The sequence below is a fragment of the Cottoperca gobio genome, chromosome 5, assembly GCF_900634415.1.
Source record: "Cottoperca gobio chromosome 5, fCotGob3.1, whole genome shotgun sequence".
NCBI lineage: Eukaryota > Metazoa > Chordata > Actinopteri > Perciformes > Bovichtidae > Cottoperca > Cottoperca gobio.
This window is the reverse complement of record NC_041359.1, coordinates 18,380,662-18,394,154: the sequence shown is the minus strand read 5'-3', so window position 1 is coordinate 18,394,154 and position 13,493 is coordinate 18,380,662. Positions and strand designations below refer to the sequence as shown.

Below are 13,493 nucleotides of genomic sequence, written 5' to 3'. Positions count from 1 at the left end.
ACAAGAGGGTTTAGTTAGAACAGGGTGACGGGTAACTAATGAAGGCTTATTCTATTTTAGTATTTCTAAATGGATCTTCATTTTGGTATAATTCATACTAATATATTTGTGTTTTTAAGGTTTTTATTGTGTGTATATATATCATTTTTTGTCTCTTGAATTTGAACATCTTGGAACAATGTTGGAAATAACTTTTCTTACTTTCCATAGATAAACAAAAAGAACGAAACATTTATATCCTTAGACAACTTATCATAGGCTGGTTCTCAAGATTAATAAACCTATAAATATAAACCCACATATACCTGCAGAACACAGTTTTGCAATTGCTGCTTGGGTAGTATATAATCTGTTACCTCCTCTGGGACATAAACTTAATTCATCAAATTGCTGTTAAAGTGATGCAAAGGTGGTGGAAAGTGACATTTTCAGGACATAAGAAATGCAATTAGAGACGGGTTGTCGGAATAGTTACATTGGTTTTGTAAAATAAATAACATACATAATTAAAAAATATACAACAAAAGAAAGGAAGGCTTTACAAAACTGAAAAGCTGGTGTAATACTTTACATCAGCTTGTTCATATAGATTTTGAGATCTGTGTGACAAAATAATATATAAATGTTTTTTTTCCTCAGCATAATTAATATTGTGACTGTAGAATTTCTCTAATAGTTAGTAGGGATAATACAAGATATCTAATATTCTATAAAAAATAAATAAATAAAGAGACATACTACATGACAGCCATGAATCTATAAATAACAACATTAAAAACATTAGATGGTGGTGGTAAGTAGAATATGGTAACTACCATTACATTTCTAAATGTCCATATGTTTATGTACTACTGTTTGTTAGGAAGATACATATTTAGCAGCCAACACTGCACATTATTTATTTCCCCCCAGAATCAGGGTAATTTCTCTCTTCCTGTCAGACTTCTGTGACCTCCCATAGATTAATAGAAGGATGTTACGCCCTCTAGCGACAACGCGTTGGACGTAACGCTCTTTGACGTCACCGCGTAGCGTGTTCCGTACAATGTGTACGGAAGTGTTACTATTACTATACTGCTTCTAGCCTCTGCTGCTGTTCTACAAATTGTGCAACACTTGTTCATTAGGAATAAGGCCCTATTGTTATCAATTTTCAGGCAGCCACCCCTGACAGTTTTTACACTATGACTCTATAATGATTTGTCTTCGTAGAAAGCACCGGAAAAGTTGTCAAATTCAGGCTTGACCAATATTTAAAGCGAGTCAGAGGAAGTCCAATATGAGTTCTCAGGATGTACTGAAGAATGCGTCAACTCTAGCATCGTATAATGTGTTGCTACAGGTACATGCACACACACATTGTGGATATACCAGCCTTGTGTTTTAAAAGTTCAGTCGACTAATACTGTTTATTTATTTATTTTATCTCAGGTGATGTTTCGTGTCTTCACTTTCTTGCTGAATGCATTCACACTGCGGTTTGTTTCCAAAGAGCTGATTGGTGTGGTCAACGTCAGGTAAGGGTGATGACTGCTGCTGGTCAAGATGAGAAAGAGCACAATGCCAGCACATTTTACTGCACCAGCTGCTGTAATGTGTGTGTGTGTGTGTGTGTGTGTGTGTGTGTGTGTGTGTGTGTGTGTGTGTGTGTGTGTGTGTGTAGGCTTACACTACTGTACTCCACATTAGTATTTTTATCCAGAGAAGCTTTCCGGAGAGCCTGTCTGAGTGGGGTATCGGGGACGAACCACAGCTGGAGACAAATAATCAACCTTCTATGGCTGACGTGAGTTGAGGGATTTTACTTAATGAGTACAGTGCATTTAATCTAGTGTATTTATTTTATTTTATTTTCACAACAACAATAAACATAACATAACAATAAAGAACAGTATTTACAGTGCAGGAGAGGAAAGAAGCCCAAAAGACTTATTCAGAGTCCTCCCCTACATTTTATATTTTTATATTCATATGTTCTTCATGTACCACACTATTAGGCAGATGGAAAGATTTTTGACTTGTTGAATATGAATGATTGTCTGAAATTATTATTATTTTATTCATCTTGGACGTTTGCCTGTGTGTCTTATACTTTTATTTCTTACCTCTCAGGTTGCCTCTGGGTGTGTTATGGGCAGCCCTGCTTGTTTGTGTGTGGCTGTGGCTCCTAGAGGTCCCAGACCCCCAGACTATCCCGTACTACGGCCCTGCAGTGGTGTTGTTTGCTTTGTCAGGAGTACAGGAGCTCCTGGCTGAGCCCCTCTGGGTCCTAGCTCAAGCTCACATGTTTGTCAGACTGAAGGTGGTCGCTGAGAGCTTAGCAATGATTGCTAAGTGCAGTATAACCGTGGTGCTGGTGGTGTTTGCACGTGAATGGGGCCTTTACATCTTCTCTGCTGCTCATGTAAGAAATGAAGTCCTCTCCATTATTTCTGTAATTAACTCCTCTATATGTAATGATTATAAGCTATGGCCTTTTCTTAGTTGGTGTACACAGGATCCGTGGTGCTGTGCTACGCTGTTTACTTCATTCGTTTCTTGGGCTCTAAAGAGGCAGCCGAGAAGGGTTTTCCTCTGCACTGTGTTGGAGATCTCTTGCCCTGTAGAGCTGATGGAGAGGTAATAGGGCAATAAGGGCAATTAAGTACAATATATTTATTTATTTTCATAATCTATCTTCACAAAATCAAACTGACCAGTTACAAGATGAACTGTTACCATACAGGACTAATGATCCTCATGTATTGCTCTGTTTATAGCCGCTGGTTGATTGGACTCTGGCACGGCTCACATGGAGCTTCTTCAAGCAGTCCTTTCTGAAGCAGATCCTGACGGAGGGTGAGCGCTACGTCATGACCTTCTTGAACGTCCTCAGCTTTGGAGACCAGGGAGTTTATGATATTGTCAATAATCTGGGCTCCATGGTGGCTCGCTTCATCTTCTTGCCTATCGAGGAAAGCTTCTACATCTTCTTTGCCAAAGTGCTGCAGCGAGGACGTGATGTCAAAAGTCAGAAAAGGGTATGGGTCTTGGATATAAACAGAAATAAGTCTTTGTTGATGGCTTGAAAGGAATCGCTGGTTTAACTTCATGTTGTGGGTTTTGTTTACAGGAAGACATTGCTATTGCAGCAGAGGTCCTGGAGTGTCTGCTGAAACTGGTGCTGGTGGTTGGTCTGATCATCTCAGTGTTTGGCTACGCCTATTCTCACTTGGCTCTGGACATTTATGGCGGCTCTCTACTTAGCAGTGGGGCAGGTAACAGAGCCACGACCCACTGGTTGTACTGGATGTTTGTAACATATTCTGCCATGATTCTTGGTCTTAGCCACTGCTCTCTGTTTGTTTGTTTTTTGTTAAAGGGCCCACTTTGCTGCGATGCTACAGCTGCTATGTTCTGCTGCTCGCTGTAAATGGTGTAACAGAGTGCTTTGTATTTGCTGCTATGAGCCAAGAAGAAGTTGACAAGTAAGTAATGTAGAAATATAAATGTAAAAATATCATTTCATATATACACTTTTCGATATATTTTGATTTATTGTACAAAAGTTTGTTATTTTATTGGTGTTCTATCTGTCTTATATGATATCACCTATTTTCATCTTATTTGTTCATATATTAAGTTATTTTATTTGCACTTGCACCTCCACCTGTTTATGTTCGGGCTCAGTGCTGGTTGAATATTGCATGTATGTCATACAGGAGGGGCTTACATGGGTTTATGATTCTTAAATTCTGTAAATATTTTAACCTGGAAAGCTTGAAAAGTGCTATATAAATAAAACAATATTATTATTATTATTAATAATAATATTACACCTCATGTTACCTGTCAGTTAACTCTGCGTTTGTGTTTTGTCTTCAGGTATAACTTGGTGATGCTGGCTCTCTCTGTGTCTTTCCTGTTCCTGTCCTACATGCTGACCTGGTGGTCTGGCAGTGTTGGCTTCATACTAGCAAACTGCCTTAACATGGGCCTCCGCATCTTACACAGCCTGCTTTACATACACCAATACTTCCAGTCCAGTCAATGGAAACCTCTGCGAGGCCTGTTGCCCTCCCCGTTCCTACTACTGGCACTTGCTGTCAGTGGCGTTGTCACAGCGCTGTCTGAGGTACAAGAGCATCGGGTCTTTTTATTCTCCACTCTGGTTTGAGCTTTAAATATCGACCATTCCATTACAGTTGTATGTATTCTCTATAATCAGTAATAGTTATGGGATGATATAGGATTTTATCGCCGATCGTGATAAAAACACTCACAATAATTTGATTGTGTTGAATTTCCATTATCAGGATAATCGTGAATATCCTCACAAGTGACTTGAAAAAGCTGTCTAGCTCACTATCATAGTAGAAAAGTAAATAATAAGGCCTGATTTAAGAAATAAAAAATAAAGTATTATCATGTAAGAAAGAACAGAAAAAAAAGAATTATTTATGCAGGGGGACCTTATGATGTATTTCACTCAAAATGTGTGTGTCCTATCTGTGATGTGTTGTTTCTTAACAAAAGTAAGGTGAAGGGATTCCAACTGTTCAACGCTTTTAAGCATATTTTGATAATTTTCAGGATAATGTTGTGAATCGCAATTATTCTGACCAGGATAATCGTGACATGAAATGTTCATATCGTCCCATCCCTAATCTGTATTAAATATTGTGCAAATCCGTGGCCCTAACATTCTTTATTCTCTGGCTGCAGGGTGTGTTCTGCTGTGACGGCGGCTGGTCGCTAAGGCTGGTACATATCGGTGTAGGAGCAACGTGTCTGCTTGGTGTGTTTGTGGCGATACTTCTCACAGAGACTCGGCTCATTCAGTTCATAAGGACTCAGCTCTTGCCCCAATACAGAAAGAAACACACTTAAATTAGACTGGATATTGGTGAACTGGACTGGAAAAAAGATTCTGTTGCACAACAAACGTTCTAACGAGAGCTGCTGATTGACAGTTACTGACTGAGTGAAAGCATCGAGGGAACAACTTTTTTTAATTGACCTCGTGTGTGTGTGTGTGTGTGTGTGTGTGTGTGTGTGTGTGTGTGTGTGTGTGTGTGTGTGTGTGTGTGTGTGTGTGTGTGTGTGTGTGTGTGTGTGTGTGTGTGTGTGTGTGTGTGTGTGTGTGTGATGCTGATATGTTTTCACTTGATAATTCCTGTGTTTGCTTAAACAAGTATGAACAAACATGTCATGACTGTTTTTGGCCGATAAAGAAATGAATGTATTTTAAGAAAACAGTTGAATTTGTTACTGGAATAGATTGCAATACATGATAATACAAGACCAACACATTCATGTTTGTGGTGTCATAATTCATTTAATGTAAAAATATGAATTTATAAACTAAGCAGTCAGGTTTAAAAAAAAAAATTCTGTTTCAGACTCCACAAACAAAGCATAATGGTGCATCTCCGCTTGAAGTTTGTTAATTATATTTAATTGTTATTGTAAAATGTTTGGTGACAATTGGGGGAGCATAGACTTTCAACAGCACGGGTTTGCACTCTACGTCTGCACCAGCTTTTTGACATATTTTACTTTATGGGTTTCAGTTCAGAGATTATCTGACATGTTGCTTGGAAACACTTGTTATTTGTTTGTCCTTCCTTTATACTTATCGCCACTGAGGTCTAAATAATGATGTCATTTTGGATAATGAGCAGGTAGGGAGTGGAACAGCATTGTTCTCCTCACAGCTCCTTTTTTTCAGGCATAGTATAAAGTTTGTTGTGAAGTTTGATAGACTACTTATCTAGTGGGCCATATCTTTTGAACTTTGAGTCCCATGTATGTGGCTTGCTTATTACCGGGGGGAGGAAACACAGACAGGAATTTGTCATATTCTTACATCACTGGGATTTCTTTAGGGACATGTAATGCCACAAGTTGTAGCAGTGATCTCATCATTTCCTAATGAAGCAGCAGGGAGGACAGCAGAACCAATGAGGCAAACCAGAGGCAGGAGAGGCAGAAAAGAGGAGGAGCGCATACTGTCATTACGTCATTTATTACCCTTAAGAACAGATTTATTGTCCAATAGAGAATCACTGCTAGGTTGTGTAAGTGAGTGTGTGTTAGGCTGCACTCACTAGAGAAGAAGAGAGAGAGCTGACAGAGAGGAGATTTTCTTCAACTGCTCGACCAACATGTCTCAAGTAAGAACCCACTGTTCTAAAAAGAGATTTATCATATTGTTGAAAGGACTTGTGTTGTGGTACTTATTTCTTTTCACCGCCCCCTCAGCCAGGTCAGGAAGAAGATGAACAAATGCAGCGTCCTGAGGTGAGAGACGAGGATCTGACTGAAGCAAAGAACAAACTGGGCTTCAGTGGGCCGGCGAAGAGCAAGACGTTTGAAGTAATGCAGGAGTGCGGTAAGGGCACACACACGCACATAAACACACATAAACACACACACACACACACACACACACACATAAACACACACACACACACGCACATAAACACACATAAACACACATAAACACACACACACACACACACACACATAAACACACACACGCACACACATAAACACACATGGAAATATGATTTGACTATAGTCTTACAGATGAAACTGGAAAGAAGTCTTTTGTGTTCTGCATCTGGTTGAGCTAAGATCACATTATGTCAGTGAGTTTGTGCGAGGGCCGTTTCCTCATGATGCTCAAGTTTCCACTCCATATACAGAGAGGAAAGGAGGGGTTTAATGATGGGACATTACTTTCAAACGGTCTTCTCTCTCTCCCAAGTGTGTGTGTGTGTATTTATACAGAGCATATCCACTACATTACATAACCCTTCGTTCTGCCTCATTAACAGTGAACTATTTTGATTGTTGTTTCTCTTTCTTCAACAGAGAAAGTTGGTAAAGCTGCTCCCTCTGTGTTCAGTGGAGCGAGGTCAGGAACGGAGACTGTTTTGAACGCACGCTCAGGTCGGCCAATCAGGAAGTAGCAGTAGGCTTCCTGACCATGATTGGACAACACCTGTTCCACGTCAGTGGTTTGGAATCTGTTGGTTTCTAGCTGTACTTCAGTCCAGACCTTTTTTCTTTAGATGTTCCTCAATCTCCGAGTGTTTTTGCACCTAATCCTTTTTTGTTATGGCATGTTTTTTAAGATGAAGTGTTAACTTCCTTTAACGTAGATGTCATTTTCAGTCACTAGGGGGGCTCTCAATTAAACGTTGAGTTATGACGTAGTGTGGGGTCATGGGAGCTGTTGTCTTTACCACCATTCCAACAAGCGGACGTCCCAGTACTGCCGAATATTGTGCTTGAAAAGGATAAAGTCCATTTATGAGAGCTTCAGCGATAAATCCAAATTATACGGACCATTACCTTTTATTAAAATTCAATTTTTCTGGTTTTGGATATTGTACGTATAGAACTTAACATATATAGCATAGGTCTCGTCACTGTTAGACATTTTAATGCAAAAATGTTACATATATCTTTAAACATGAATTTCAATACGTAAGCTGTTCTGGTTCTTTAACAATTATTGCCTTTTCTGTCACAAGCATTCATCGGCCCTTCAGGTTACAGGATAATAATGACCACAACAGAGATACTCCAATTCAAACCATTTCATGAATGACTGGCAAGAACATACATTTCAAGTGTTGTCTCATCCATCTTGCGTTTCATTGTGAGAAGTGCCAGTAATATAGTAAATGTCAAAATCAATGTAATAAATCATTCCAAAAATATGAAAGAGTCCATTTGTTTTTTTGCTTTTTATTCAAAAAATTACTTTCATCAACAAACAGAATGAATAAAACTTTATTAGAACAAAACTACTAAAGTAAATGAGGCAGGGACACTAGAATGAGCTATGGTATGACGGGTAAGTGAACCATGCAACAGCTGGCTGAACACCAGTCCTGCAAATTATAAAAGAAAAAGATGGAAATCTTTTGTTTTATTTCATAAATTTATGATGTTGATCTTGGAGGATTTTGGCGGAGGACTTTGCGTCGTAGAACAGCTCGTTGATTTCCTCTACCTGCTCCCTCTCCACGTTCTCTTTTCCCTGAACACGGCCCAGCAGGCTGGCCGGAGTCAGCAGCTGTACAGCATACCTGAGAGGAAACAGGAAATAAGTAAACTGACACATGTACAGTATAAGCCAGTTTAGAGTGAGGCTGCAGCTCCTATATCTACACTGTACATTTCCCTTTGAAAGTTTAAAGTTAGAGTTAGTCTCTTTTAGAAAACCTCATGTTAACACAGGAGGGTCTGACAGTCTTCCACGTTCAGTCTTGGTTCTAGTTTAGTAACTTTAAATAGTCATTTTGACTTGACAAAAGAACCAATTTCTTTTTCTTTACTTGATAACTGACTGTTCTATTCAGTGATACACAATGTACAGTATGTTCTTACCGGAGGGTGGTCTTGGTGCCGATCTCTGCCAGGTGCGTAAGAGCTTCCTCGCTGACATTGATCCCCTCAGTCTGAGCGCGGATCTTGATGATCTACAAACCACAACGTCATTAGTGACACATGCACAGATAGCACACACCGTACATGCAGATCAGCTCAAGCAAAGAGCAAAGATGCCCTAAGAAACCTCATAATGCTCCTTAAAACGTGATTGAGGGGCAAAGATTTCAAAGAAAGATTCTATTTACTTTCTCTCAAACATACAAATGATTGAACACTTTGGAATTGCAACAGTATGCTTCTAAGTCAAAATCTGGGCTCTCTTCACATTAAAACAGTAACTTTAAGCAGTAATGTCAGTGCTCACAACATTTTGTAAATGCCCCAATTTTTAAGACAGTGGAAGCAAAGGTTGCGCCACAAATATTTTTGGGGAATTTCCTACACTGAACAGCAGGTACTCTGATGCGGAGACTCACCTGCTTCATCTCCTGTGACGTGTACAACATGGTGCGGATTATCATGACTCTGTCCAGCAGGTCCAGAGGAATCCCGTGTGGAGAGCTAATGTCATCAGTCCCCCTGGTGAACAACAAATAATTGTCAATACTACATCTTGCCGAGAAAGACGCACTTTTCTGTTGCAATTTAAAGATTGTGTTTCTTTCCACAAAATACATTTTAGACCCACCTAACTAAACAGTTTCCTCTGTTAGAGGCGAACACAACGATGGGGGCGATGGTGCTCTCGAGCGCTTTATGGAGGTAAGTGAAACATTCGATGTCCAGCATGTGCACCTCGTCCACAAACAGCACTCCGGGTACGAGCTCAGCTACGCCTTGGTCAATGTAGCGGTTCACCACCTTGTTGATCTCAGCACGCAGCTTATCTAAAAACAGGAGAGAAAACGGGAATGGATAAACAATAAAAAAAAAGTGATGATGTGGGCTGGGAAGTTGTTAGGTTTTCTTTACCTGTGATTTCTGTCTTTTTGGGCTTCATCAGTTGTCCCATCATGGAGAGAATGTCCTGGCCTCCCTGAGATCAAACAGTGAGCAATTATTTAATGTAAGGGATAACGCTGCAAACTAGTAATCTATTTTACCGCTGCACAGATATTAAATGACAAGACATTCTCAGTTACATACCTGGGGTCTGGCATTTGCAACATCCAGGTCATGCAGTGTGACATCTTGAACTATCTCCTTCTTTTTGTGGACATCACCTTTGGGCAGCGGCACATACTCCTCAGCCTCCAGGTCGAACTCTGTAGCAAAAGTGTCACAGCGACCTTGTCTCTGCAAAGACAAAGTATACCAACATTTGTTAATATGAATTAAAAAAAAGTTGCCACAAAAAATGAATGTCTCACATTGCGCTGGACAACAGTGAAACACAAGACGGGGGGGAGAGCAGGTGTATGATAGAACCCGGTGCCAGCCCATTGCAGAGAGTAGCAGCTGAGGGATGAAAGAGTTTCAGAAGGCAGCTCATGATACGGCTTTCAACAGTAACAAATGTGTCTAGCCCTCCCCCTTTGGCCCCTGACTTGAGCCGACCCGCGCCCCTGGCCCACCTGCACCGATTAAAGGAACCGTCATCGTGGCCTGTCAACACAGGCCACAAGCCCCGCTGCTGGAAAAGAAGCATTGTGGGAGATGGAGAGATAGAGGGAGCATGAAGAGCTGCAGGAATGAGAAAGGCTCATTTCAGAGTACAGGAGAAATGCAGCAGAGCTGAAAGAGATGAAAGAACGCCACCATGAAGGGCTGAAGAGGACAGGCGAGGAGACAGAACACTGGAATCTGAAGTTTCATTTGGTGAAATAACACCTAGTATGTACATCTTGTTCTACTATTTGTGACAGTTGTGAGAAATAAACACATTAGTATAACACAGTAATATAACAAATACCTTGACTGCTCCACTGTTGGCTTCAATGTAGATGACATCTCCCTGTTCCACACGCTCTTTCTGAAGACTCTCGTAAATACTGGGGTCCAGCTAAGGAAACAAGACAAGAGATTTTCAAGTAAGACAGTGGTCAGTGAAAGCAGCCGAAGAAGAGGAGGAAGAAAGTTTGTTTATTATCAATGTCCAGGTTAGGGTTTTGTTGGAGAAAGAGATAAAAATGGAATCCAAACACTCTGGATGCAGGATGAATGTTATTGCTGCTAGGAGTAAAGAGAACCATAAAAGCATTTTAGCAAATTTGAAGTACCTTGATAAATTGACGGCACCCATGAATTCAGTTACTTTTATCACTACAATGTTTAAACATGCACCATATATCTGTGTGCTTTCCATGCAGCAGATAGAAAGAAACAGATTACAGCTCCTAGTCTGACCTTGAGCTGCTTCGTGCCTTTGCCCGTCTTTAGACCGATGATGACGTGGCTGATGGTTTTTCCATAGCCACCCATGGGATTCTCGGTCTCACAGGGGGTCAGCTCCGTCACCTCCCCTTCATACACCTCCTTTGTTTCTTTGATACGCAGTCCTGAATGTGGGCGACATTGCGGACGCACAGTGCAGAGTGAGAACTCAATCTGGCCTTTATATTCATGTGTCAACTAAGCCGCCACTTCCTTCAGTCTACTGAACGACGCATTTTATTTAGAGGGAACACGTGTGCCCATGAAATGTGCGGGCATCATCTCGTGTAACTGGATCCCGGTCTTGTCCCTCTTTCATGCAGCCGGTGGCATGGAGTATGAGCAGCACACAGGTGGCTGATCTGCTGTGGTGAGGGTCGGACAGCGGTGCTTAAGGTCGGGACCGTCTTTCACAGCGCTCTTATCAGCAGAGTGATGACAACTTCAAAATGGACCCCCGCCCCCCCCTTGGGATCCTGTTCTAGGGGAGGAGCAAAGGGTGCTGATGACTACCTCTCACTCTACCTAAGCTCCATTTCCTACCCTGCGACAGGTACCATCAGCATTCAGACAAACCACCCCCCCTCCAGCCTTCCTTCCTTCTCAACACCATTCTCATAAATCTGCTGTCAAGTTTTGTCTTTCAGCTCATGAGAATAGTGTGTGCAGGACACAATGCTCTTCCTGACCAAGGACTCCTCACTGAGGGAATAAGTTGAACATATAAGATCCTTAAACACCAAAAGATGACAAAAGTAGAGGTAGAGGTCGTTTAGCCTGATTGGAATCTAGTCAGACAGACAGTTTCGGTTGATTGGCAGGGGTTTTGAAACAGCAATTATGTTGCACTGACCCATGCAATGTAAATGGATGTTTTTCCTGAAGCAATGTAATGTTTAGGATAATAGTTTTCACAGCAGTTTTGGGGGGTATAAGCTATGACCAAGGAGCTAAATCAAATTTAAGCAACACTCACCAATGGCCCTCCTGAAATTCTCCATCAATACTTCTGTTTTTTTTATCTCATTAGAGTAGACCTCACTGCCAACCATGGGGCAGAAAGGCACCTTGTTTCCCAACTCCTGTGCTACAGCCAAGGCGAGAGCAGTCTGGAGGAACAAATAAAAAAAGAGTCAATCTGCAGCAACAACAGAGGCTACTATTCAATGAAGCTTTACTGCTCAATTGTCTTGCTAGTGAATGAACAATACACACTTACTTTTCCTGTACCGGGTGGCCCTGCCAGTAACACCGCCCTTCCTGCCATCTTCTTTGATCGGATCAAATCGACTATGATGCCACAAGCCTAGAGAAAGTGGGAAAAAATAGTACCATTATATATTGACATATAAAAACAAAATGTCAACAGGACTTGACTGCAATAGAAGTCGCTGGTTGTGGGACAACACCTGAGTTGAGTGCTATGTTGTTGCTGATGGCTTTTAGTTAATATATCCCCATGCATCTGCTAGGTCCCCAAAGTGCATTTTAACCCCTGGCCAATCTATTAATCTGCCCGTTTGGTTTACTTTATTTTTAAACAGTAAAAGTCAGGCATGTCCTTTGCCTGGAAACTAGAGCATCGTGATGACTAGGTGTCTATATCTGTTGACAATTTTTGAAGCTGGTCCTTTGTTAATGAATTAGTGACAGACTGTGAAAACACATACTTTTTGTTTGAGATGCCATCTTTAAATCTTTATTGATTTTCCACATATTTTAATAAATTCCCCACGGGTGCTGTTAGTGTTCGTACATACAGCAGCAGATCCATTTATTCCTACAATCATCAAGTGTGTATTTCAGACGGACCTAGGCGCCGATTGCTAGAAATTGCACTTGAGGCAAAAAACTTTGACTTTAGATCTTACATTTTTTAAATATCCTTTACTGATGTAGAAAAGAAAAGATGAGAACAGAGTATAAGTTTGTGATGCAGCCACAGTGTTACTGATGTATAGCGTCGTGCTGGAAATATGGGTACTGCTTTTTAATATTGTTATTCAGTGAGTTGTTATGCATTCTATTTTATCATGTTTCTTTATTTTACATTAATTATGGAATTCAATTCCTGTTTTTATGTAGGCCTACTATAATTGTCATCTTCATAATGATGAAAAATACATTTAGTCTATTTTGCTGTTCAGCTGCGGAGTAGATTGTTTAACAATGTACAAAACAAACGTCTAAAATAATATTTAAAAAAGAGAATACGAATAAATGCGACTTCTATTAAGAGTGAACTTTCCTTTAGCTCACCTCTCACCTGAGTATAAAACAGCGACACCACAGTGCTAACGGAACTAGCTTGTCGGTGCACCTGACCGCATACAATTTGCGATATTATCCCTGCAAAAAATCCTCAACTCTCGCCGTCACTCCTCCATACAATGCATGAATAACGTAGGTGCAGTGAAACATGAACATTACCTCTCTTGCAGCCTCCTGGCCGACTAGACCACATGCTGACTGTTTAGCATTCCCGGCCTCGTCTAGCCCGAGTCCTTTGACATGACTGTGAGTGGCGATCCGCTGAGTTTTCGTGGTGCTTTTTACCTCTTCGATCTTCATAGTAACAGTTACTTTAAAAATATGTGATGTAAGAACTTCAAGGCAGGATTACGGTGAATCAAATACCTCCTGTGACTCAAGTTATTCTCACTGCCGTAATCGGCGCCGAAACTCAAAACATAGAGAAATCGGTTTCCATGTGGGTTACTAGGGAAATTAGC

At 40.8% G+C, this 13,493-nt stretch overlaps 3 protein-coding genes across 3 annotated transcripts; 2 read left to right on the top strand and 1 right to left on the bottom strand.

The window, feature by feature from the left end:
- The first annotated feature begins 1,022 nt into the window (after window positions 1-1,022).
- rft1 (RFT1 homolog) lies at window positions 1,023-5,892 on the top strand. The gene is made up of 10 exons (XM_029431039.1): window positions 1,023-1,342; window positions 1,432-1,517; window positions 1,664-1,786; window positions 2,113-2,404; window positions 2,485-2,619; window positions 2,760-3,020; window positions 3,113-3,257; window positions 3,362-3,467; window positions 3,865-4,114; window positions 4,705-5,892. Exons 1-10 carry the CDS (start codon window positions 1,280-1,282, stop codon window positions 4,867-4,869), a joined length of 1,626 nt encoding a protein of 541 aa, XP_029286899.1. The 5' UTR covers window positions 1,023-1,279; the 3' UTR covers window positions 4,870-5,892.
- Window positions 5,893-6,014: 122 nt separating this feature from the next.
- Window positions 6,015-7,712, top strand: mustn1a (musculoskeletal, embryonic nuclear protein 1a). Its single transcript, XM_029431042.1, has 3 exons — window positions 6,015-6,155; window positions 6,244-6,373; window positions 6,859-7,712. Exons 1-3 carry the CDS (start codon window positions 6,147-6,149, stop codon window positions 6,954-6,956), a joined length of 237 nt encoding a protein of 78 aa, XP_029286902.1. The 5' UTR covers window positions 6,015-6,146; the 3' UTR covers window positions 6,957-7,712.
- A 12-nt stretch (window positions 7,713-7,724) lies between these two features.
- Window positions 7,725-13,332, bottom strand: ruvbl1 (RuvB-like AAA ATPase 1). Its single transcript, XM_029431040.1, has 11 exons — window positions 13,192-13,332; window positions 11,981-12,067; window positions 11,738-11,870; window positions 10,735-10,886; window positions 10,301-10,390; window positions 9,535-9,684; window positions 9,361-9,424; window positions 9,077-9,275; window positions 8,865-8,967; window positions 8,386-8,477; window positions 7,725-8,084 (listed from the first exon to the last, which is right to left on the bottom strand). The coding sequence occupies exons 1-11, from the start codon at window positions 13,330-13,332 to the stop codon at window positions 7,925-7,927; spliced, it is 1,371 nt and encodes a 456-aa protein (XP_029286900.1). The 3' UTR covers window positions 7,725-7,924.
- Window positions 13,333-13,493: the final 161 nt, after the last annotated feature.

What these genes read in the sequence shown, in the direction of transcription:
- mustn1a (XM_029431042.1), top strand. An exon ending in TGAAGTAATGCAGGAGTGCG is followed by an intron (nt 6,374 to 6,858) that starts GTAAGGGCACAC and finishes TTTCTTCAACAG; the next exon opens with AGAAAGTTGGTAAAGCTGCT.
- ruvbl1 (XM_029431040.1), bottom strand. Translation starts at nt 13,332, where the DNA reads ATGAAGATCGAAGAGGTAAAAAGCACCACGAAAACTCAGCGGATCGCC. An exon ending in CCAACAGTGGAGCAGTCAAG is followed by an intron (nt 9,685 to 10,300) that starts GTATTTGTTATA and finishes TTGTCTTTGCAG; the next exon opens with AGACAAGGTCGCTGTGACAC. An exon ending in GGCACCAAGACCACCCTCCG is followed by an intron (nt 8,085 to 8,385) that starts GTAAGAACATAC and finishes GTTTCCTCTCAG; the next exon opens with GTATGCTGTACAGCTGCTGA.
- rft1 (XM_029431039.1), top strand. Translation starts at nt 1,280, where the DNA reads ATGAGTTCTCAGGATGTACTGAAGAATGCGTCAACTCTAGCATCGTAT. An exon ending in ATCAACCTTCTATGGCTGAC is followed by an intron (nt 1,787 to 2,112) that starts GTGAGTTGAGGG and finishes CTTACCTCTCAG; the next exon opens with GTTGCCTCTGGGTGTGTTAT. An exon ending in ATGTCAAAAGTCAGAAAAGG is followed by an intron (nt 3,021 to 3,112) that starts GTATGGGTCTTG and finishes TTTTGTTTACAG; the next exon opens with GAAGACATTGCTATTGCAGC.